The sequence below is a fragment of the Chenopodium album genome, chromosome 8 (genome assembly GCF_948465745.1).
Source record: "Chenopodium album chromosome 8, dcCheAlbu1.1, whole genome shotgun sequence".
Taxonomy (NCBI): domain Eukaryota; kingdom Viridiplantae; phylum Streptophyta; class Magnoliopsida; order Caryophyllales; family Amaranthaceae; genus Chenopodium; species Chenopodium album.
In genome coordinates this window covers 41,998,710-42,025,949 of record NC_137841.1, presented here as the reverse complement: position 1 = coordinate 42,025,949, position 27,240 = coordinate 41,998,710, and the positions used below count along the sequence as shown (strand labels likewise).

At 33.4% G+C, this 27,240-nt stretch overlaps 1 protein-coding gene and 1 long non-coding RNA gene across 2 annotated transcripts; both read left to right on the top strand.

Annotated features, from left to right (window-relative positions):
• Nucleotides 1-4,849: 4,849 nt before the first annotated feature.
• On the top strand, nucleotides 4,850-17,195 carry LOC145641835 (uncharacterized). The gene is made up of 4 exons (XM_081692816.1): nucleotides 4,850-5,241; nucleotides 6,748-6,801; nucleotides 16,438-16,497; nucleotides 16,907-17,195. Exons 1-4 carry the CDS (start codon nucleotides 4,933-4,935, stop codon nucleotides 17,036-17,038), a joined length of 555 nt encoding a protein of 184 aa, XP_081548942.1. The 5' UTR covers nucleotides 4,850-4,932; the 3' UTR covers nucleotides 17,039-17,195.
• Nucleotides 17,196-24,678: 7,483 nt separating this feature from the next.
• Nucleotides 24,679-26,717, top strand: LOC145556059 (uncharacterized). Its single transcript, XR_014091701.1, has 3 exons — nucleotides 24,679-24,881; nucleotides 25,022-25,165; nucleotides 26,226-26,717. It is a non-coding gene; the product is annotated as an uncharacterized LOC145556059 (long non-coding RNA).
• The last annotated feature ends 523 nt before the right edge of the window (nucleotides 26,718-27,240 follow it).

The window sequence follows — 27,240 nt, the reverse complement described above, 5'->3', positions numbered from 1 at the left end:
ATTCAATAAAAGTTCTCACTAGACACTACATAATTTTTTTTAGTATTGACCACGCATCGAATGGGTTTCCCCCTCATCCTCCCCCAAATAAATTTAAGGTTACTGACACGGGAGCTAACCGTGCCAGCATCAATAACCACTCGTAAGTGGCGGAATTCCAGCGCATAATAATAATAATAATAATAATAATAATAATAATAATAATAATAATAATAATAATAATAATAATAATAATAATAATAATAATAATAATAATAATAATAATAATAATAATAATAATAATAATAATAATAATAATAATAATGTACATCATCCTATACTCCAGTAGAAGTTATGATCAAATATAAAGTCAGATAACTCCCCCCCCCCCCAAATGTTCATACTCAAGGTGTATACGTTCCAAGAATTTTGGTGCATAATCTTTTTCACTTTACGTTATTTACAGATTATTAAACTTGGGGATGACTCTCAAACTATAATCATACAATCAACAATAATTATTCAATCAATCAAATATACCAATTTAATTCTTGAATAATTAGTGACCACATAATATTTAATATTGAACCCTTTTTAATTCTACCTCAGTGCCAATGACACCTTAAACGCATAAAGCACCACAAATCCTATCCCTCTGTGTTAAAAATACCTTAAGTGCACTAAGGCACCAACACACAATTTATTCCTCCTGTACATAGACACTTATATAGCTCTTTCCTCATGCTTATAGCATCAATAAAACTTATATGAACCATAATAGAATTCCTTTTTAATATTCCAAACCAAATTAAACATTTAGTTTAATTAAACTTGCTCTCTAACATGCCATAAATAAATATGTGGTTCATAAATAATATTCCAAACTATTATTTTCCATTCAATAATCCATCACAAATAAACCATGCTTCACAATCCAATCATCAATAATATCCAAATCATGATTTCTAATCCAAACCTAGCATGATACTACTTGTAATCAACCAAACACATTTAGCATGCTATTTTATCAACATAATTATGTTAAGTACCCGAACGTACCTTGTATACGATCTTAGAATCGCCACGACTAGTAAAAATCACTCACTTCGAAGTCCCCTACAATTTAAAATTATAAAAGAGTAATAAAATCCAATTTACACAAATTTCCAGCAATATATACTATTATAAAATCCTTCAAAATTTAATTTAAACATGCGGAAATTATATTTAAAACATTATAATTTAGTCCCAATTAATGGGTAATTAAAATTCCTTAAAGAAACTTGATTTTAAGTGTTATACTAAAAATTCCAGCACTATATTTTAATTAAAACTTGCTATAAATATGCCTTAAACACTTTAATCAAAGATCTAAAGCATTATACATCATAACCCTTCAATAATTTACAAATCAAGAACCTAGGGTTTCAAAATTTTGGGGCTTTTTAATTAAAAACATAATCTGAAAATTAATTAACATAATACTTATAATCAAACATCAAAATCAAATCCCAAATTTCATAATTAACAATTAGATTTAGGAATAAATTAGTTTTAAGTAATAAAGATTCAACTTTATTTTTATTTTTTTATCTTCGAAAAGGGGGAGAGAGTGCATCGACAGCAACCACGCCGGCTGCCAGCGTCGGTGGCTGCCTGCTGGCGGCGACCACCTGCTGCTAGTGGTCGGCAATGGTAGAGGGGGAAGAGTAGCCAAAAAAAAAGAAAGGGGAAGGGGAAAAAGGAGAAAGAAAAAGAAAGAAAAATAAGGAGAAAGGAGAGAGAAGTTTACCTTGGGTTTTCTCCACTCTGGGAAAGTTTGATTTGCCTCATATGTGGGATATTTATACCCCTTCTCTACAAACCCTTTTTCCTTAACTTTCCTCTTTTAATTTTCCTAATCCCATCCCTAATAAAACTTTACTAAATTAAAACTTTCCTTAAATTAAACCCCAACTTAATTAAATTAATTAATTAAATAAACTTTCCTTTTAAATATTTCCAAACTTATTTTAAATATTTAATTAAAATACTTTAAATAACGTAATTCAATTTAATTAAATACTTTTCAAAATACTTATTGTGTTTAAAATACATATAAAAATACGAGATATTACACTACATAAAGCCCGTTGGACAAAAAAATAAGTATAAGCCCGACCCACTACCTGCCTAATCTTGTAAATGATCACCTCTAATTTCTCCTTATTTTATAACACTAGTTTTGTGCCCATGCAATGCCCGGGTTGTTAATTGAATTATAAGATATATTTTTAATCTATACGTCAAATTTTAGAACATATCATTGATAAAAAATTAGTTTGTAGACATGTAATGACTAATTAAAATAATATTGGTGAAAAATATTTCTTGGCCCGTAACCTGAAATAATGACCATGTCTAAAATGACTAGTGACCCGACCTGATTGACAGGTTTACATACAGTAATAAAATTGTATTAGATTGTGAAGTATATTATTTTAATTGATTAGAATATATTATAAACAATGGATGTGGTACATTTTGAACTAATACCTTCGCTCCAAAAAAAAAATATTATGATATAAAAAATAAATATAATCTATTTATTTTTTGAATAAAATTATAATTCAATTTGTACCTATGAAATATTGGTACTTTATAAAAAATAAAACTCTAAATTAACAATTTTAACCTAAAATTCTATCCAAATTTGATTGAAAATAAAATTCTAACACTTTTTTATCCTACAAATTGAAAACTTTATAATTCTATCCTACGTGCCACGACACTTGGCGAAAAGTTGGAACGCCAAGTGTCGCTGCCTTGTCGCTTGGCTAAAAGTTTAGCTTTATATACTCCTTCCGCCCACAATTATCTACAACATTTGCCATAAATGGGTGCTCTCTATTATGTGCAACAATTTTTTATCTTTCCTCTTTTAGTAAAATTTTAAAGTGTAAAAAGACTATCTTACCAAATTTAAACATATGGGACCGCTTTCTCTCTCCTATTTTCCACTCACTTTAACCCACTAACAAACTAAAACATATGGGATCACTTTCTCTCTCTTATTTCCCTCCTTTTTACAACTTAATTAAACTCACCTAAACTTAATTAAACTACACTAAAAGTTTTGCCTAGGAGTTCGCAAAAAGGACGTTTGGTGCAGATAATCGTGGGCAGAGGGAGAATTAGTTATTAGATATGATATGATCTTAGACATTAGAATTTTATCCCAAATAAAGCAACTTAAAATATTATTTTTATCTGTTATGACTACATGTTATTTTTTTTAATTCAAGCTTTCTTTTATTTTAAACCCTAATGGCATATTTATTATATATATATATATATATTTTTTTTTTATTTCACATCTGAAAATTTTTCATTCACCAATTATGTTAGGTGAAAGATATATAATTCAAGATTTTTTTACTATAAATAATCATTACTCGTATTACATTAAATAGTAGTTACTTAAGTAGGAATTTTTATAAAGATATATTTAGATATTTAAATTGGTAAATATATTATTTTACGATTTTTTTTCTAGGAAGAAAATATTTCAAGAATATTCTCTATCTATTTTTTTAATAGTTTTTTTTAAAAAAATATATATATATTAAGGACACACCAGAATATGACACGTGTCATTGCTAGTGTGTCTTTTAGTATATAGTATTATTCATCCTAGTTTTGTTCCCCGTGCGACACCCTGCGTTGTTTATTGAATTTTGAGATAAATTTTTAATCTATATATCAAATTTCAAAATATATCATTGATACAAAATTAGTTAGGAATTGATGTGCTTTTGTGACGATTAGTTATCTAGTAGGCATCTAATGACTAATAATAATGTTGGTGGAAATATTCGATTTAATACATTAAAAAATAAAAAATAAGCAATAAATAAATAAAATAAAATAAAATAAATGTTCAAAACCCGATGGGTTGACTTGAACCCAAAACTTTGGGCAAGGGTTGAACATTTCTTGACTCGTAACCTAAAGTGATCTAATCCGAGATGACTCATGACCCAACCCTAATTGACAGGTTTACATAGTAATAAAATTCTATTAGATTGTGAAAGATATTATTTTAACCGATTAGGATATATATTATAAATGTATGTTTTACGCATTGAACTACTTCTTTCGTTTCAAAAAAATATTATAATATAAAAAATAAATTTATATGATAATTTTTGAAAATAATTATCTAATAATTTCTTAAAATAAAATTATAATTCAATTTGTACATCTGAAACATTGGTATTTTATCGAAAATAAAAGTCTAAACTAACAATTTTATCCAAATAGAATTCTAAACTAACTTTTTTATCTTATGAAATCTATTTAAATCTATCCAACGTGGCGCGACACTTGGCGAAAAGTTGTAATGCCAAATGTCGTTGCCTCGTGACCAGGGTAAAAGTTTAGCTTTATATATTAGTTATATAATTTTCCTAAAATTTTATGCATATCTTAGGCCCCGTTTGGTTTAATGTAAAACGGAAAAACACAATTGCAAATTAGTTTTCCTTTGTTTGGTTGCATACAAGAAAAGTCCAAGAAAAATAAATAAATAAATAGGAGTGAAAATGTAAGGATGAATGAGAGGGGAGTAAAAAAAGAGGTAAGGAGGAGAGAGGAAAATGTGGCTTCCCTTGTTTGGGGAAGGAAAATGTTTTCCATCATTAAGAATGGAATTTTCCACCATTGAAAAAATTGTTTTCCACACAAATCGAACAAAGGAAAATGGAAAAAAAAATGGAAAAATTCCATGAAAACCTTTTACATCAAACCAAAGAAGAACTTAGTGTTGCAATTATTACGAAACAAAGAGGTAGACAATAAAAATCAAAAATAAAACCCAAACTCTTGGTGGATAAACAGAGGATAACCTCTTTGAGTCTCTTCCATCCAACACTCCACACTCAAACTTCGTACACACTCCGAAACCCTGTAACAATGTCAACAATCTCAGCATTCCGACCATTTACTTCTCCGCTTTACAGAACCCACTATCTGAAATCTTCTCCCATAAACCATTGTTCTGCAATTCATTTCCACAAAAATGTAATTTCTTCCCATAATTTCCAGCATTTGAGAATGACCCATAATTCCAAATTAAGGAGGGCAAAATCAGCTGAGGAAGAAGCTCAAATACCAGAACCAGAAACGGCGGAGACGGCGGCTGTTGCGGAAGAGGAGGCTTCACCTGAGCAAACTGTAGCCATCCCAGTTTCCCCCTCTGATAAGCTGATAATGTTTTTTCAGGTACATTCAAATTATTATTATTATTATTATTATTATTATTATTATTATTATTATTATTATTATTATTATTATTATTTTTTTTTTTTTTTTTTTTTTTTTTTTTTTTTTTTTTTTTTTTTTCATGGTTTATTTTTATGAATAATTCAATTTTAGCTGTTTTGATTGAATTGGGTGACTTAGTTACTGTGTTAATGTTGTTGTGGCAATTGGGTTCTTGGTTTTTTTTTTTTTTTTTTTTTTTGGCTAATTTGAGTGAATTTGGGGTTTTATTGATGATGTGTTACTGTTCTTAACTATATTTTGCAAAAACTAGTAGAATTATGAAATTTTGGTTAAATTGGCTTACATAATTAGAGTGTTAATGTTGTTGCGGCAATTGGGTTCTTGTGTTTTTTTTGGCTAATATGGGTGAATTTGGGGGTTTTTTTTTTTGGGGGGGGGGGGGGTTATTGACGATGTGTTACTGTTCTTGATTATATTTTGCAAAATCTAATTGAATTTCATATACTGTACAGTTTTCCAGAATAGAGATGTTAGAAATATTTTGGTGTAAGGCTAGTTTCTAGCACAGGGAAGAGATGGGAGAACATGCCTCAAACCCGGATTGAGCAGCAACTCTTTGGGGATGGGTAAATTGTGGACTAATTATTGACAACTTTAGCTTAGTGATAGAATTTTTCAGTGGCTTTTATTATAGATTTAGTGTTGGTGTTAACAATACAAGGAAAACTCAAAAAGTTTGGTTTTTGTGTACAATAGTAATGTTTGTATGATACGTAACACATTGTTTTGTAGGATTAGTTTTGGCATAGAGCAAATTTCTGTAAGCTATATCGTATTTGAAGGATTCTACTTGTATTGTTTTGATATCTATTAGATGTGTGTCCAAATGTGTATTCAAGATGATAGAACAATTGAGGTTTGAACCAATTTTCTCATTTCATGCTGTAGAGGTAAGAAATGGAATAATTACAATCTAGATGAAAAAACTCATGCACTGATGTGCTGATATCAGACTTATTTCTGTCTGGAATTATGGTTCAAAACATACGAGTAATATTTTGGTTGTTTTAGAATTTTTTACCAGTATGTTAGTTGGATACTTGGATTGATGGTTCTGACATAATACAATAAGAGTTTAAAAGATATGATTCAACCACAAAAATTCATTGTTGTGAGTTTTTCATTAATTTTCCTTCGCTCTGGCAAAAGATGTTTTGTATATAATTAATCTAATCTAATATTAATATGTGAATCATTGGCAATAGATTCAGATGGGTTTGTTTTATCTCAATTTGAGCTTTCTATCAATATCATGAAATTGTTCATCTTTTGAAGTGTTGGCATCTTTTAGACTTATGGTAGAACTTTGTAATTGTATACTTGCCTGTGATTTAAAAATGCATCATTATACTTTCGATTGTTCCTTTACTCTTGATGTCCATCTTGCTATTTTCAATTTTGTAAACTTTCATTTCTGTTTCACTAATTCTACCGCTACTGTAGGCAGAAGGAACGTTGACAGATTCAGCTATCCCAAATGTGACTCAAGCATTAGAGGTATCTCTTGATATCTCTCTTTAAATACATTTTGGATAGGTTCATCCCAATAGATAAGTACTCGTATTTTTATTTTAAAATGCTTTTAATAAAATTATAATAGTTATTCAAATTCTATAGAATCTAGTATGGAGTAAAATTATAGTTGCAGTCATAATTGCGAGAACTAAATTATGATAGTTGTCTACAAATTTAGCTTTTATACTCTCTCCGTTACTTTTTGTTGTTCTTATTAGGAATTTCGGCACCATTTATAAAATGAAAAATCTTCTAAATTATTCTCAATATTTAGAACATAATATATTGTTATAGTTTTTTTTATTAATATGCAAATAAGAATATTTATATTTGAAGTAACGCTTTGAAAACCCACACAATCAAAATGGGAAGAGCTTTAAAGCACAGAGTAACTTTTTATATTGAATTTTGAATTTTTGTAGATGCTATAGCCATACATTGTAATTTTATTACTATACTAATATTCATGAATCCATGACCATACATCACTAATTCCGTTAAAATTGTAAATATTTTATTATATTCAAATATTGTAGATAAAAGTGCAATTAAATGGTAGTTCATCAATATCAATTAAATTTGAATGTATTATTAGCATTGATTTCTCAGGCAAATATTGTACGAATAATTGAATTATTAGAAAATTAATAGAATTTTTTATAAAAGATATTGATCACATTATTTTATTTTATTTAAAAAAAAAACCTAAATTGTTTCCTTATTCGAAACAAAAATTCACAATTTTGTCGCCAATCAATTATATCTAGATCTGGTACAACCACACTCATTTTTTTTTTTTTTTTATCATTTGAAAGTATTTGCTCATTTGTATTTTAATATTATGTATCAATTAGTCGAGATCCTTTTTTTTTTTGAAAAAGTTTTATTATAAATAGGCCTTTTTTCTATTATATACTTCCTCCGTTTTCTTTTACTTGCAACACTTCCCTAAAAAGAAAATGTCACAATACTTGCAACACACTATAAAAGGAAAGTTACTTTAGGGAAAAACTATACTATTTTCCTTATTTAAAGCACATGGCCCACTAAATTACACTTCTAACAACCACTCATCCCATTTTAAAGTGTATTATATCATGTGAACCCCACATTTCTTAAATACTGTGAAAAAGTGTGTGTTGCATCTAAAAGAAAACGGAGGAAGTATAAGCTTATTTATAATTACTTTTGTTATTACTTCTGTTGAAGTTACAAATAAGTGAAATTGCCATAAGAGTTTTATTTGGATAGGACTATCATGTAATATCCAAAAAATAAATAAATTATGTAAGGTTGTGTTTACGTGTATTTTCAACGAATTAGTTTAGCAAAATCTAATTATATAGATATGAAAATAATATAGTATTAGTAGTATATGACTCCCTACAATTTTTCTTCCCAAAATAAAAATCTTGTTAATAGGAGAGAAACTTACAAAAAATGAAATAATAAGGTTAAGTTCAATAAAGTTGGGTTGATTTATAGAATAGGGATGGAGGGAAGTGGAGCTGGTGGAGGCCTGACCCAGATTTGCAGTCCATTTTTTCAATGATATGGCTCTTTAAAATATATATTTATACTATTAAAGAATAAATTTTTTTTTTTTTTTTTGACAAAAGCAAACTGAAATGAAAAAGGAAAATTAAACAATACTAAAGCTACTTAAATTGGTTCTGCACTCATTTGCCAACTTGATCCCTGCTAACCTTCCAAATCATACCGCTTTGTAATTGCTCCCCCTGTTGGCGGAGCTCCTGGATAGTCCAGTAGTACCTCATGTCAGCACGTTGCGAATTTTGAATTAAATTCACAACCTCGCTTGAATCTGTATAAACCCAAATTCTCCTGAAGCCTTTACCAAACGCCCATCGGATCCCTTCTAGACAAGCCATAAGCTCTGTAAGTAGTGCCGAACTTGCCTTGCAAAAGCCTCCCCCTCCAGCCTCAAAATCTCCTTACCCGGAAGAGCAAAAGCCCAACCATAACCACCATTCCCCGACTGTTTTTGCCACGACCCATCGCACATGACTGTGACTTTCTGTTGTCAAAGTCGTTGATTGGCTCTTCAATTGCGCTACCTATACGCACTCTCTGAAAACCTGGCGGAGGTCCCCAATGGCCTCCATCTCCTGTATCACACCCAAACTTCTCACATCCGACTTCAAGAAAATAGATAAATCCTTATTGCCCTTCTCCAAATGTCGTTCAAGCGCCGGAATATGATCATTTTCATACCTGAACATTCTTCCATTTTTAGCCGTCCACAGACCCCATAACACACTTATAAAGGTGGTGACACGATCACTATCAATCCCATCCTCGCTATAGAACAACAGGATATATCTCTGGATCCATTGTCGCAACGGAGTAGACCCATCAGTTTCAGAGCTGATATGCAGTGGGCAATTAAGCCAAGCATACCCAACCAGAGAGCATAAACGAAAAAGGTGTTGCAAATCTTCCACATTGTCCTCACAAACCCCACAACCATCCTCTACTGGAATCCCTCTACGAAGTAAATTTGCTTTAACGGCTAACCCATTTAAAATCAGCTTCCACAGGAACATGCTCCATTTAGGGGGGATCCTCAGCTTCCAAATCAGCTTGAAGAAAGTATCCTCCCTCATACCATTAGTTATCTCTCGATTCTGTTGACATAAGAACGCGTATCCTGTCTTGACCGTATAGACCCCAGATTTATGACCTTTCCAATATAAAAAGTCATCCTTGTTTGTAGAAGGAATCTCCATTTCTAAAATCTGTCGTGCCGAATCCCATTCAAACTTTTGCCTAATTGCCCCAGCATCCCATCTTCTTTCATGGGAAATGGTCAGTAAATCTTTTACCTTCCCTGCTCCTATCCCACTAAGCACCTGATTAGACTTAAGGACAGGCACCTCACCATTCATCCATTTCATACTGGCATAGTTTATCTTTTCACCATTTCCAACTTTCACACCAACTTGTTTGCCACATTATGGAGACCCCTTCTTCCCTAGGAAGCATTAGCCCGAATTGCGGTCGAGGCCCTTCCATCACACATTGTGCAAGCATGCACCGGTGAATAAGATCGAGCTATCAAAAGTTGAGGATTACAGTGCATCCTAGCCACTTGTCTAAAGAGAAGAGCATCATTCAAGTTCGCCGTCGCCCGAATACCAAGCCCTCCCATTCCCTTCGGAAGATGGAGCCCCTAGATGGATCCCCAAATTCTGAACCTGGCCAAACTTTAGAATCCTCTTAAACTCCTCCGCTTTGTGCACCGGCACCAATTTGCTGAATTTCACAAAGGATTTGCCAAAGTTTAAACGCTGTCCTGAGATATCACTGAACCTGTCAATAATATTCATTAGATTTTTACACGAGTCCTCTGTAACCTGTAAAAAAATCATAGCATCGTCAGCAAAAAATAAATGTGAGATAGCAGGCGACCGCCTAGTAACTTCGAGACCCTTAATTTGCCCTAGATTTTCCCCATCGTCAACATCCTTGAAAACACATCCATGCAGAATAAGAACAAATAGGGAGACATAGGATCCCCCTGTCTTAAGCCACAGCTAGGCTTGAAAAACTCTGAGACTTGCCCATTTACCAAAGTTCTGTACGATACAGTCGACACACACTGAGAGATCCAATGCACCCACTTTGGCGGGAAACCATAAGCCTGTAAGGCTTTTAGTAGAAAAAGCCAGTTAACTCTATCGTACGCCTTTGACAAATCTATCTTTATAGCCGCTTTATACGAGTCCCCTTTATTAGTATTGATGAAGTGAACCAACTCATGACTTAACAGAATATTATCCTCCATATACCTTCCCGGGATAAAAGCTTGCTGCGACTCTGAAATGAGGTTTTGAAGGAGACTCTTCATTCTGTTCACCATGCACTTTGCTATGCATTTATAGACCGTATTGCATAAGCTAATCGGCCTAAAGTAAGCTGCAACCTCTGGAACTTCCACTTTGGGAATCATGACTAGTATCGAGGAATTAAATTCCTTTAATAAGTAACCGGTGTTAAAAAAGGATTGGACCGCCGTAATCACTGTTGCCCCCGCCGTCTCCCACGTTGGAAAAATTCTGCTATAAAACCATCTGGTCCCGGGGACTTTGACCTATGGATGGAAAACATCGCCTTCCTTATCTCCTGACCCGTGAAAGGCTTAATTAGCCGTATACTCTCTGATTCCTTCATCCGGGGAATATCAAGCTCCCGAAGGGCCAAATCAATCCTTTCGCCTATCCCCTCCAGATCCTCAATGGGTGAAACACCTCCCACAAAGAGGCCTTAATGAGTGATTGAATTTCCTTCGTCCTGTTGTCCATTCATCGTTATTATCGCGGAGAGTAAGAATTTCCCTTCTATTTTTCCTCTGTTTGACCCTATTGAACATCATGCAAGACGGCATATCACCGCACTGTATCCATTTCTCTTTCATCCTTTGTTGCCGGTAAGTGAAACCCAACTTGGCCCGATCTAAGGTCTCATTCACCATAGTCACAAAATCCGAACCATGTTGAACCGTGCTAATATTAGCACTATGGGCCGCCACAACCAGAGAATTTTCTCTCCAATTTACACCCCACATTTTCTTATTATGTAAGCACCACCGCTGCAACTTATTTCTCAACCACTTCTTCCGCTGCGCAAATCGGAACATGTCTGACCCCTCCCATGGCATATCAAAAGCTTCCTCAATCATAAGAATCACTTCTGGTAAGGATAGACACCATGTTTCTAATTGGTAGGCTCTATTTGATCGAATAATCGTTAGATGTTGTGTCATACAAAATAGCAGCATGGTCGGAAGCCATGATTGGCTCATGAGACACTCTCCCCTCCGGAAAATCTTGAAACCATTCCTGAGTTGTATATGCTCTATCCAATCTTTCCATGATTAGTTGATCCCCTTGCCGTTTATTTGACCATGTGTATCTAGGCCCTGAAAAAGGTACCTCCCAAAGCCCATTTTGCAAACGTCAATCTACAAAATCATCCAAACCCTTTATCTGTAGAGACCCCCCAAGTTTATCACTTAGACTCTCTATTTGATTAATATCCCCAATAATCAAGCAATTAGGGGTCAAAGAAAGTAGTAAAGAAACATCATCCCAAACACTATTTCTATCTTCTACTTTAGACGCACCGTACAAAAACAAAACGTTCCTACTACTTCCATTAGCTTCAACGAGCTTACAAAAGATAAAGTTTTGAGAGGATACAATACAAGTAACATCCCCTTGATACCACCCAAACAAGGCTAAACCCCCCTTACTACCGTCCGAGTCCACCCCACAAGAAAAATTTGGGGAGAACTTAGCTACAAGACTACTAACATCACTAAAAGACATCTTAGTTTCCGACAAGAAAATAAAAGTAGGCAACTTACTAGAAATCAACCACACTAAATAAGGATAAGTAGGGGTTAGTGGGTCATTTAGCCCCCTACAATTCCACGAGATGAATTTCATAAATCCATTGGGGGCTGATCCGGCGCAGCCGCCTCACCATCCGTAAACTCCATTGAATCAGCAAGTATCTGTTGAACCTCAAAGTCAAACTCATCTAAATCTGAAAATATTCTTGAAGTAACCTCATCCCCACTCTTCTGTTTCTTTGTTGTTTCTTTGTTGGGCCCGACGAACTTGAAGAACTAGTAGCAGCCCGTTTTTTCCCCACTCGACGAGTAAGAGAATCACTCAGACTCACACCCCACAATCGAGCAGGGTCGACGTCCGATAGAGCCTTTGATCGGAACTCAAAAACATTGTTCTTGTCTCGGTGCCAAATACTAAAGCCTCCCTTCTCAGCCCATCTATTAAGAGTTTTCAATCTCTTCTTCTCGACCCAGCCTAAATCATAAGAGCTTGCACGCACATTATCATCATCACACGATCTAAGTGGAGTGTCTTCCACCGTTCTCTGCCTTTTCCTTCCCCAATTACTCATGTCAGATTGAAGCTGGTTTATTAACTCATCCATCCCTATCTGCGAAGCCGGCGAATTTGGTGGATCAAACTCAGTTAAAGGAAAATTCATGAACTCACTCCCAAAGGAATTTGGGCAATCAGGTACATAACGAGCCCTAGCCCCCTGATACGGCCTCCCAACTCGGGAGTTAGTCAGGGATTGCACAAAACGCCTCCCTGCCTCAACAAAGTTCAGATGGTTAGCATCCAAAAATTCATCAAAAGCTTGATTATTTACCATAGGTAGAGGCTCCGGCAGCATTATGGCGGTGACCCCCCCTGTATTATCGCCGCCGTTATCCGCCGAGAAACCTTGCTCTGTAATATCTTGCAACAGACCCGATCTCTGACCATCCGGAATTTCTGAATTTCTAGCCCAATTATTGATACCAAGGACCTGGAACAAGGTGTGCGGTGTTGCTTCTCCTTCCTCCCTTTCTTCCGCCGCCGCCGACGATTCCCCCACCTCAAAGGTCGAGGATCCAAACCTGGGTAGTGGAGGTGGGTTAAAATTTTCGAGGGGAGAGTAATACGAGCTTATTGGATCCCTTCTAAAAGCGCCATAGGGTCTGAAACCACGACTCAGTGGCGGCTGGTTGGTTTGGTTCAAGGTAGGAATTTGATTTTGGTTTGTGTTTGGAGCTGGGTTCGAACCGAGTCCTAGATGGAGGGGTGAAGCAGGTGTGTTTAAATTTGGCATTGTGTAAGCAGCATAGGGGTCTTGATGTAGTCCCAATCTCGTTCCAGGGGACAACCGCAGCGCTGCACCACCAATCCGTGCTTCCCTAGCGTTCCCATCCTCCACCTCACTTCCACTCGAGCTATCCGAGCCCGAGAAATACACCGTATCATCGCTGTTATCCGAGTTAAAATCGGAGTCAGACGCTTCTTGAAACTGCTGTTGCTCTGCCAAAGGTATATCCTCGGGTTCCTCCAACCTTGTTAGATTGACAGCCATGTTTCTGTACCTATAAACATCGTGCAATCCTTGCACATAATTAGTATAATAGGGATAATCTAAGGGTCCATGTAATACCCTTAGACCATCCCTTTCCACTGCCTCAAGACGTCGAGATAAACGCCTTGTGGCTACATCAATTCTCAAACGACAATTAGTTGAGTTGTGACCCACACACCCACATCTCTTACAAAAACGGAAGACCCCCTCATACCTGAAATACACCCAGATAACACGCCCATCTGAAAGCGGAACGTAGCAGCCTGGTATGAGAGGCAGTGATACATCAATCAACAGCCTCGAGTTCAGCTCTCTGTGGAAGTCTGCCATTTGTAATTGGTTCTAATAGATCCAAATAACCCAAATGACAAAAGATACGCCTTGCCCAAGCTTCAGTTAAAAACTGAAAAGGGAGGCCGTAAACTCGAACCCATAGTCTGGAGGTTGAAAAGTTAATTTGTTGGGGAATGAGGTTGACATCATAACGCCTTATATTAATAAGGCGGCCTTCGAAAGTTGTCGTATATTGTCTCACGAGTCCGTCCAAATCATTTTGATCGAGACACTCGAATATAAAAAAAATTCTAGTACGATGAACTCGGACATGTGCCCTAGACACCCATCTTTGATTGATGATGTGCTGCACGTACGAAACAGGTGGTGGGTTGGGACCAATGAATACTCCAATAGCACATCTATTGAAGTTTATAATACCTAGAGCATTAAAGTTTTGAAGAGGAGTGACAAGAAACCCCATTCTATGAGGTCTATTCTGATTTCCATTAGGAGGAGGGTTATTATTCTCCATAAGTCAGAGAATAATCAGTGAAGAGGAAGAAGGAAACAAGAAGAAAACTAAAGACAAAGAGAAGAGGTGAAGAGGTGCTGTAAGAAAAAAGGGGTTATTACTCGAATTAAATAGCCATGGTAAATGTCAGTGTTTGAAACAAGCCAAGTGCATGGGGAACAAGTGTCTAAACATTAATGCTCCAACGGTTTCTTGCAAGAATTAAGAAGAGATTAAGTTTGCTCGGCTCAAGATAAAAGAAACGCACTCCCCTAATCCTATTGGCCAAATTAAAAGCTGCTGGAAAGGGAAGGGATTTTATGGCAAGATATTTGGAGAAAACAAGTAGGAGATAGGCTTAGCATGCATTGGAATTTCGGAAAATCAAAAGGCAATCTCCTTTTGAAAGTGACAGAAGCAAGAACTTGGGGGAGATTGAAGAGAAAACCAAGAACTAGGGTTAGGGTTTGAGAAAACCAAGAACTCCAAAGGGACACTCACTTTAGTGAGAGAAACTCTCAAGTTTTAGAGAGTTATTTTTTATTATAAACTCATAATCATGATCAAAGAATAAATTTTAGTGAATAAGGAAGGTGGTTAAAGAGTTGTGTTTTTTAATGAGAGTTTTTTTTTTTATAATAAAGATTAATATATTTGTATTATTTAATAAATTTGGCTATTTTTTTGTGGAAATTTAGGCTAATTGCTTACATTTAATATAAAATATTAAAATTTTATGGTTATATGCTAGTTAATTTGATATTATTGTTTTTGTATTGATATCATGAAATAAAAAACACCATATTTTTTTTATATATAGAAAAGTTAATAAGAGATTCCGGTAAATTTTAGTGTTAAATCTTTATTGATGATTTTGCTATTATGAAAAATCATAGAGTAAAATTTAACTTTTTTTTTTTTTTGATACAATAAAATATTAGTACATTTTAATTTTTTCAATTATCTATTAACAGTCCGGCCCCAGTACTTGAAAAGCCAAAAATCCTGGCTTCGCGTCTGTTACAAAATATAGCTTTTTTTATTTAGGGACAAGGTTTCCGGGTGCAATTAAACTTTTATGGTGTATGAAGATTTGGAAATTCTATCATATTTGAACCTGTACCTGAACCTGTCCGAATGAAAGAGCTCAAAATTCGCAGGAAAGTGTGAACATGAAAAAATGCTCTTGTTTATTATGAATGAGAGTACCATGTATTGATTGATTTTACTAATGAGGGAATGCCTATTTATTACCCCTTACGCACCTATGCCTAGAATTTTCTTAATTCTAAAATGTTTCCACCTTTTTAAGGAACTTTCTACACAAGTTGGTTATACACACTTCCACAGAATTAATATTTGTTCAAAGGAGCAAGGTGTTTATAGAGAATTTTCTTGCTAGAATATAATTTTCGCACATATTCTCAAAAATTAGCTTGACCTATCATCCTAAGCTATAGCTGACCTTCAACATTGAGCCCATTTGAAGCTTGTCTTGAACGGACATTCTTGTATGCCGATGCCAAAATAAGGCTTTATAAAGGGAGTGTTGCTCCTTGGCAGCCCATTGGCAACCCCGAAGCCCATTGTAGACAGGATAGATGGAATATCCGACAAATGTTAAATTTTGTTGTATCTCGAATTGAAAGTACATAAGAAATTCGATTAACTTAGCACCAGGTGCAATTTAATAGCTCGGGTAGATGTAGCGGTTCAGGATAATGAACTATCAACGTTAATATGCACAATTTATAAAAATTGATTTCATATATAGTTCCATCGTTGGGTACATTGGGCTATGCCTATGAATGTCCAGAAGTTGTCATTTTCAATCTCATCATTTTGTGCTTGCTTTAAATCAGAAATTTATTGTCTTTATTAGTGTTACAATTTAACTTTTTCAGGGAGCAGAAGGTGTTTCTAATTTGAAGGTTCAGATTTCCGAGGGCATTGCAAATGTTGAGGTGAGAAAGAACAGTTTGATCTTAAAAAAATTTGTCTATTGGCTACTGTGTTGTCTACTTGTTTTTAAACTATCTCAGTGCAATGCAACTATTATGATAGCACTCAACATTAGTTTATACTTAAAAGATATACTAGTATTTTTTTTAGTATATTTAACTTGATCAAGTTCATTACGGCTCTAATTTCTATATGATTGATCATTTCGAACAACTATATCCTTGTGTGCTCTCCTACTGTTGTGAAAGTTCATGTTGTCTGTTTGTTTTTTATTGAAAACTTTTCAGTTTATCTTTTTAGTAATCGTACCAATATATTGATTGAACAATTAACAAAATTTTTGTTGCTTATTCAAACTTGTTTTTAGTTCTAAATAGTTCTAGTGATAATGCTATTGGTATCCTTCTGTAGCTTACGAAGCAGACAACAATTCAAGCGACTGGAGTAGCATCTAGTTTGCTAGAATCTATACAAGGAGCCGGTTTCAAGTTACAGACATTGAATTTGAGTTTTGAAGATGAAGAGTTGTTAGCTGGGGTTTAAGTAATTGTATATCATAATAGAGAAGAATCTTTAATGTATTTTCTGCCAGTTATATGTGGTCTTTATAACTATTGTATGCTGAGGCACTTTGGTTTAAGGTTGTAATCATTGTTTTCCTTAAGAGAAGTAGATTAAATGAATTTTCTTGAAGCAAAAATATGCTCGTTCTCTAGTCTGGCTAATCAATGAATCAATCAATTACATATTACTAAAAGCGAATCTAAAGGACACTTGGCAATGCATTATTAAAAAAATTTCCGCCAAAACTATTTTCTACAAAAGTATTATATAAAAGGTTGCACTTAGATTATGATTTTATTTTATCTATAATTCAAAGTAAACTTCCTGAAACATCAACTTGCACATTTTAACTACTTCATATATATATTTAAATATTAATACAAAATAATATATTTTATGCGGTTTGAAATTGATCGATTGATTCATATTTTTTTAAAATATATAATTATTATATTTTTATTATAATTATTCAACACCCGTTTATGGTACGGAAATTAACCTAGTGTTTAGCTATTTACAAACAGAAATTACAGAAAACAAATACTAGTCAAACTAGAACTCGGTTTCTGGCGCTCCAAGAAATAACCTACGGTTCAAAGTCCTCTACAAAAGCAGTATATATTGACTACACACAGTCAATACATGAATAACATGATACTCTTTGGATTCGATGCCTTCCCGAGAGTTAGATGACTTGGGATTTATGGTACATTTGTACATACTAGATTATTAAAAAAAATTACTCCCTCCGTTTTAATATGATAGTCCCATATGGAATCAATCATATAAAATAAGAAAAGGGGAATATGTGGAATCTAGCATTAAAGTAAAGAACAATTCACAAATAGTTTTGCCTTATTTAATTTTTTTTGAATTTTTTAGGAAAGCATTAGCCATAATTGCATAAATCATGGGAGTAATTTCTTTACTTAGAGTCATTTCATTAATTCACAATCAATTAATCTAAGCGATCAGAATTTATTATGTATAAAATAGGAAATAAAAACTAAGTTAAAAGTAGAATACATTCAATATGGGTAGCTCTTTTTGAAACGCCCAAAATAGTATATGAGACTAACAAATTGAAACAGAGGGAGTATAAAAAAGTGATATTTTGAAAATATAAATCTTAACAAATCTAACATCTTACATAACTATATTTTTCATTAAATTTAAATCACAAAACATGGTGAAAGGGGAGTGTAAATAGTGCTAAAGTCAAAATGTGTCAACTAAAAAAACGGAGGTATTCAATAAAATAAAAAACCCCAAACATCACACGGGACACAAAACTAATACTTCCTCCGTTTTCTTTTACTTGCAACACACCTTTTAGGCACGCAATTTTAGGAGATGATTAGTGAGGGTAAACAAGCTATTTTATCAATATAATTTTTACACGAAGATTAGAATAGGGTTAAGTATCATTTGTAAAAATTATAATGAATAATTTATCCGTTTACATTACATAAACCCGACCTCAAAACACGTGCCACAAGGCTGTGTTGCAAGTAAAAAGAAACGGAGGAAGTAATAATTTATGTTGATTGAATAAAAATCAGGCGAAGATAGCATAAAGCCATAAACTCATACATTTTTACGGTCGTTATTCACATTTGTACAAGTCACAACCGTTTACTTTTTTATTTATTTTTTTTTTTCCTTTCACTTCAGCTTAATTTAAATTCAGTTCAGTTTATCTCAGTTCAATTCAGTTCCTATCAGTTTATTTTAGTTCAGTTCACTTTAGCTCCTAATTTCCCTCTATCATAAAATATTCATTTTAACTCAATTCGGTTCAGTTCAACTCCAATAGTTCAGCCTAGTTCAATAAATGTGAATAACCCTTAAGTATTGTACTTTTATCATGTATTTAATTTTCATGTTTTCCTTACATCTACTCATCTATTCTTTATAAGTATAAAACAAAAGTTTACTACTACGTATAATAATTGAGTAAATCAAAGGAAATATCGGGAGAGTTTAATTTAGATTCAATTGTTGTTGACATATAGTATAATTGAATGAAAGTTGCAGGTGGATCCAAGCAAGAAAAATGGTGTCCATGATAATAATACACGAAAATCAAATTTGACACTAGTGGAAAACATGTGATAATGAGTATTCACTTCAATGCAGAAGACATGGGCCTTTCTTTCTCTTTTTCTTTTTTAAATGATAATTATTGTTAGTACTGGATCAACAGCGAATCAATTTGAACCCATGGATCATCAAAATCTGAGGGTCAATATGCTCTTGGTAAATGAAATATTTTGAAGAGTTGTAAAATTATTAAGTGACGTTAATGACACAAGAAGCATTTTGATCGCCTGATTATGATGACCTAATGTTACAAATAAATTATTTTCTTTGTTCTTTTTACTTGACCTGTTAATGCAAAACTTTAGTGATCAATAACTTTAATTTTTCATAAGTAAAATTATAAAAGTTGTATATTGTGATAGTACTTATTAAGACGAATTCAAAAAGATATCATATGAATATATTTTTCCTTACATACCATTCACAAAAGATGGTCAAAGAAAAGGTGGTGAATAGTGTAAAAGTCAAAGTGGGTCAAGTAAAAAAGAACGGAAGAAGTAGTTATCCTTTCACTTTTTTTTTTTTTTTTTGGTTCAAATGAGGCTAAAGCCAAGAAACAAACAAGCAACATAGAACACTACACAAAGAAAAAACAGAAAAATCTATCTATCTATCTATATACTAAAAAAGGGTACATTAGCTCCGTGGCTGCCACGTGTCCCTTTTTTTTATTATTTTTTTTTAATACTCAATATATAAATATTTGAAAATATATTTTCTATGTTAGAATATAAGATAATTATATTCCGTATTTATGTATATCACTTAGTTTTGTTAAGCAAATATTCTTGTGCATAATTTTAGCTAATCAAATTCCTAAGTTTAGGCTAATTATGCTCTTGTAATTTGTATATAATCCATACGTTCCTAATGAGAAGGCAAGGATTCAAACTATCTCTTTCTTCTTTCCGTTGCTCTTTAACAAACTTATTAACTACAATTATGCACAAGGATATTTATTTAACAAACTAAGCGATATACATAAATATAGAATATAATTATTTAACATTCTCTTACTAATAAACTAAGAATAATACATATATATCTTGTATGTATATTTTCTGAAGATATAATTAAAATATTTACCATGTATGACGTTTAACATAATCATTATATATATGCACATAATTTACAATACTATTTGTGTTTAATATCTATATTAACAATGACATTCACTATGATAAGAGATATCTATATACTAAACTAAAACATGACACGTGTTTTTTTTTTTTTTTTTGGTAAACTATATTAACAATAAATTGTTAAAGATCTTATTACTAAAGGTACTCAAGATAATATCCTTGACTTCTTAATATTTTTTCTCAATTAATACTATTCACGGAGATATTTTTTCAATATTAGTTGACTTTAGATTGCTTAATTCAAAGAGAGTATATGCTCTTATTTTGTAGGATATATTTTTGCTACCCTTATTAGCACACGTACAACTATATATAGTCTAGAGTGTTTTATTTTTTTTTTTTGTAATTTTTGGTAGATTGTATAATTGTCAAAGATCTTATTATTAAAGATACTCTAATATAACATCCTTGATTTTTTAAAATTATTTTTCAATCAATATTATTCACGGATATTCCGCATATATTTAGTCCATGTTAGTTAACTTTAGATTGCTTAATTCAAAGAGAGTATATGCTCTTATTTTGTAGAGTATATTTTTGTTATTCTAATTCACACACATGCAACTGTATATGCTCTTGACATTTTTTTTTTAATTCCAAATGAGGATACAATAACCAAGGAAATGAAAATTCAAACAAGCAAAAACAAGAAAATTAAAAGAAAACAGAAACCTAAACACCTAGTTATGGAGGAATAAAACCCTTTCTCCAAACTCAGTCAAAGTGAGGGCTTTTGTAGACACCCATTTGTGTCTCCCCAAAACCAAACCCGGTGATGAGTACCTTTCACGTCGAATCATAACCGAATGAAGTGAAAGTGTGGAAAGTTTAGTGTTGCGGATAGTTTTGATTTCTTTTCTCTTCTCTCTGTTTTTGAAAACCTATTTTAAGAAAACAGCCAATTCAGTTTGGTTGGTCCATGATATGGGTCCAATAGTAGTGTAGTTGGATAGGGCTTGAAAGAGCTTTCCAACGATATATTATAAGCCCAATTCCGATGAATATTGAGGAAGTTATGGCCAAATTACCAAACTGGGCCCGATTTGAACCTTATATGCGGTCCAATGATCTAGAGGAGGGTCTAATATGGATTTATCATTCCTAATGCAATTAGGAATGGTTTTAGTCTTCTAGAAGGTTCTTTTCATTCCCAATTTAATTAGCATTGATAAATTGACTTTTGTTGACTGTTTAGAGTTTTTATCAGAATAAAAGAACGTTTTTGAGGAAACTACGATTTTATCCTCATGTACGGCAATTTCTATCTGATTTTTAAAAAACGCGTCAAAAACTTAGTCAGCGCCAAACGCCAGCAGTAGCGCCTGACGCTACGCTTGGCGCCTAGCGCTAGCGTTAGCGCCTGGCGCTAACGTCAGCGTTTGGCGCTAACTTCGTTTTGCGCGTCAAAACTCTGTTTTAATTTTTTTTTATCTTTTTTGGCTGATTTTCTCTATAAATAGCTTCCTAAAAGCTCCGTTTTCATTCACCAACTCTCATCAAGATTCTCTTGATTATTCTTTCTCTCTCTTTTCTAAACTAGCTTTCTCTCAAATACAAAATTCCGCATTCATTAGACTTAGATACACCTAGCCATATTCGAAGTTGCCTTCACCCTAGACGTGAAAGGTTTAATTTCTGAGGGTTTGGTCCCAAATCTCTGTTTCAATTATTTAATTTAATTGTTTATTATTTTCCTTGAAGTTACTAACGTGTGTATTTTGTTATTAGAAAGAGGTACGAGACATCCAATTTAGTACTTCAATGGTTTAATTTATATTGTGATATAGAAATCATGTTTAGATTGTTATTTTTATTCCTAGTATCATGTCTAGGGTAACTTTAATATCAAGTATGATTAAAAATATGATGCTTCCTATGTTCTTCCTAATATTTATGATTGTTAGTATCATGTTAGGGCTAAAAATATGATTTTTATTGCTTAGTGACATCCTAGGGTTTGTTATTAATCTTGTTAGTATCATGCTTAGGATCTTGCTATTATTATTATGCTTTAACATGATTCATGATTATTTTTATTATTGTTTTGATTATTATATTTATTATTTTAATTATTATTTTGATTATTATTATGTTGGTTGATGCTTGTTTATTGTTATTGCTTGATCACGCCTTTTATGCATGTTTAAAGGGAATTTGTACTTGTAATCACGCTTAATAAGATAATTAATAATCTTGTTTAGGGTTAATTTGATTATAATTCAAGTGATCGCCAATAATAGTTTATTTGTGCATTAATATTCAACCAACATAGATTAAACAGGTTTCGAGTTAATCTTATTGATTGTATGTTAGTCAGAAAGCGCACATGAATACGATCAGAATAAAGTATAGGCCTATTATTAGGGCAGGTTCAATCTCTTTTAGATTGGATTTGTACCTTCATCCCCGAACCCTATTTGGTTCAAGACCTTATGGAGTTGACGATCTCTTGGATCGTTAAGGGGTGTAACCTTCACCTCGTGAACGGTTTACAAGTTCCTAAAAAAACTTGTTGGCGACTCTTTTACTCTATCTTCTTTCCCTTTGGACGCCACCGTACTTTAGTGTATGATCACATTGGGGTTCAAGCTAGGGGTTAATGCTTGAAATATTCCCTACAGTTTTTGGCGACTCCACTGGGGAGGATTTCTATTTTAATTCCTGAAATTTATTTCGGCAATGATTTAGAATGAGTGGATGAGACTCGAAACGTTCTAAGTATTTCATGTGCGTAATTTTGATTAACATTATTGTCATATGCATAAAAAAGGATCTCATTGGAAAGACCATCCGTAATGAGTTAAAACATAGGATTTTACACGTAGGAAATTTGAGGAATATCTTTCACAACTAGGACCGAAATAACACTACGCGAAACTGGAAAATTTTATCGAGCACAGAAAGCTGCTGAGGCATGTAGGAATTAGCGTCAACGAACAAAGATTAGCGCCAGAATTTTAACTGTAGCGCCAGACGACAGCTCTGTCACCAGGCGCTACAACCAAAATCCGGCGCCAATCTCTGTTTGATGGCGCCAAATTCTTCCAATACCGAGCCAGAAATATGCGTTCTAATTTCGACTAGTTTTTAGCATTGTTCGCTCGATCCTACTTCCTGATTGAGTTTTTCTAACTTTTCTGAAACCCATATGTGTTCTACTTATGGACATAACCCTCTGGGAATTCATGCTCCATTTACCTGATTGAACGCTCTGAGCAACAAAGGGTACATCCGAGATTGTTGAATTCACCAAACCATGGAAGCGAGTTTTTTTTTCTAAAACTCGCGGTGTCCCATCCACCCGCGCCAACCCTTCATGGTTAGGCTTCCGCGCGGTGAATCCGGACAATTAACCATGGAGCCTCTATTGACTAACCCATATCCCGAACTTTAGAGAACTAGAGCCATGGTTAGGTTGCAAACTCATTGCATCATATTATGCCTACTTGACTAATTGTGCATTATTTGTTGTGCATATACTATGTTCTCTTAACCGTTTGTTTGACTTGTGCTGAGATTAAATAAATTAATGACTAAAAGAACTTTGCCTAATTAATTAATTAATTTGAGTAAATAAAGTTTAATATTTTAACCAGAATTGACCTAGTACGACTTTAGGCATACCCCTGTTGATTAATAACACCGAAAACAGTTTCAGATTGAAGCCCCAGCAATGGCGCCAAAGTTTGAACTGTGATGCCACTCTGTGGAGTGTGGCGCCTGGCGACAGCTCTGTCGTCTGGCGCTACACTGCAAAGAGAGGCGCCAGTCCTGTCGTTTTGACGACAGTTCGGATTATTGATCGAGTCATCACCTTGTGTCTAATTAACCAGTTTGCTAAGTAATTCGGTTAAATTTTACTGTCAATATTACTTTGTTAAGTTATTAATTGAGTCTAGGCACTAAGTCCCATGGTCTTACACAAGAGTCCAAGCATGTCACTTACACTCAACGCACACACCAATACACATACTTTGACCATGTCTACGAGAGTCTTGTATGCGCGTTTTTTCCGTCATTTTTTTAGGGGGGTAAGTCGGATATTAATCCTCCAATTTAAATACCATACTTAGTTCTTAAAAAATATATCACTAGTACATAATTGAGTTTATGTAACATATTTTTTGTAACACTTTTTGAAATGCATAATTATAAATTTATAAGTAACACTCTAGAAACACTTTTGTAGAAGGTGACACTTAAAGTAACACTTTTAACGTAGGTAACATGACAAAGTAACACTTTTAAAATAAGTAACATTTTATGGTAACACTAATTTATTTATTTATTTTTTCTAAATTTCTCTACGGTTTTCTTGGAATTAACCCTATTTTCATTGACTCTTAAAATAAAAAAATAAATTAATAAAAAAAAAAACTTCAGCCTCTTTTTTCACTCTTCTTCTTTCTCCTCTGTCAAGCTGATGGTTCGATGAAGTCCTTATCGAAGCTCATGCTCCATCATTGAAGCAACTTTCTAATCTTTTCCTACATTGAAGCGACTACATCCTAAAATTTCTTCAATTCTCTGCAAATCTGAGCATTCCCCTTTATTGAAGATTAGAAACGGCTTAAGAGGTAATGATTTTTTAAATCACCGATTTGCAATTCAAAATCCAGGGTTCATCGTCAATTAATTGAATTCAATTTTCTGCCTCCTACATACATATTGATTATCATATAAACCCTAAAGTACTATGATCGGCTTCTGAATCTAGATGGTCGTTGGGGTTTCCTTTTCTTTAACCAACTTGGTTGTATAACCTCGCCGCCGCTGGATGACTATAGTGCCCCCTTGAACCGCACGAAAAACCTTCATCTCATAATGGATGAGCGAATCATTGGGTTTAGATTGAAAGTAGGTGTGTTTTCTTTTTAAATTAAGGCTTAAAATTTTCAAATTTGTGAAACTATCTGTTAATTTCATCTGTAAATTATTTTATCTTGAATCTGTGGGTTTATTTGATTTTAATTTAAGCATCAATAATTTTATAAGAATGTCTTCTCCAATTTCCTCTTCCCCATTTTTAAAAATTAGCTTTTGTTTTGTGTACCTGTATTACTTATTTGCTGAAATCAATCATGAATATCGGTGTATATTGTTGTATTGTTGCAAAATTGGGTGTATATTGATGTATTGTTGTAAAATTAGGTGTCAATATTATAGACCTTATATTTCGTTCTGTTTGCCGCCTGGGAATAAGTTTGTGCTTTAGCTTGTAAATAAATGCGATGCTTGGATTATATCACATATTGATAGTTACTGCGATTTTTTCATGAAATTATCCAGATGTAGCAAAATTTCCTGAAGAATACAGTGGTCAAAATCCACCTTATCTTACAAATTCAGTTTCTTTATTCACGAATTTCTTTGAAAAATTCTGTCATTTTCGGAATTCGAGTCGTCGATTGGTGGTAGACTCCTTCGAATACTCTGTCTGTGAGCGTGGAACAGCTGCTAATTTTCTAGACCGTTGATATGCTTATCTTCTGTTCATTTTTCTCCATAGTTGATTATCTGTAAGCTATGTACAGTGAGCTTCAAATAATCTTGTAATGATTAGAATTCTCTTACTAATTTTCTTGTTGGCTTTGCTGAGCATAACATGTTACTTAAGATTGAGTATGGATAGCTTGTTCAACTATCTGATGTAAAAGTAAGCTATATTGAAAATTAACCTGTTTTTTGGCTGAGTTTTGAACTGATATTTCTGATTATGGATATTAGCCTATTTCATTGCAGTGAAACTATGTATAATCTATTGAAGGATGCATTTGAGTGAGAATTTGAACTATATTTCTCATGTAGGATTGAAATAATACCTTGTAAAGTAACTGCGTATGATTTTCTGAACTGAATTTAAAGCCTATGGGGTATAGTATATTTTTTTATTAATGTGATTACCTTATCAAAAAACTTAGATTTTATTTAAAAGCTATGAGTGCTAATGAAGGATGCAAATAAAGAAAATCCAAGTACTTGGCGGGTCTATCACTGCTTGATCATAGTCATCTCAAATATTAGCTCTGAATTGTGGCAGAAACACTTGTTATCCTCGTCTTCCTGGCAGCAAATCACTTTAATGCCTAATAGATTGGTGAATTGGATTACATAGGAGTTCACTTTTAATGTATTTTTAGGTATGAGATGTTTTTTGTACTCTAGATGCTTTAAATTTTCATTTTGAACTAGATCAAATAAAAACTATCCTAGGAATTACAACTGAAAAAAAAAGAAGCCATGTGTATACCAACAATTTAGTGTCTCATTGAAGAGCTTTATGCCTGGTTCATGCTATGTTTAATGTGTTAATCTTTCCCTTAGTAAAAATGATCATTTTTCTACCTTTTACTTAATTGAAACCACATTTTCTAGGTGACTACCATTTATTTTTGTTGGTTTTTTTTTTTTTCAAATTATCTCGCTTCTTTAATTAAGCTGGTAAGCAAAAAATTATAGTAACAATAGGCATTAAGAATCTTTGGTTTATATTATAACGTTTTGTTATCCTCAAGAAAGTAGTGTGAGTTCTCATGAGGGTAGTTACCATAAATTATGAGATAATCAGACTTAGTTAGGTATGCTAAAGTTAATGGTGGGGATTGAAATGCGTTTTTTTAAAAAGAAAACTTATTGATCAAAGGAAACTTATGCATCTGGCTCCCCTCATCAATTGGGTTTATAACTTTATACTTATGAAATAATGCAAATAATATTCAAGTAATATTAAATTGCTCGTAATTAATCATTTGTTACTCTTGTGCTGCTATATTGAAGGGTGATGAATGCTTAAGCAATCATAGTCTTAATTATTCATTACTTTGCCAAAATATATTAATTAGTGCTTGAATTGTTAATTTGAAATCATGTGCTTATACTACTCCCAAGATGTAATTTTCAGTCTCATTGACTTGAGAGTTTATTGACAGATGGCCT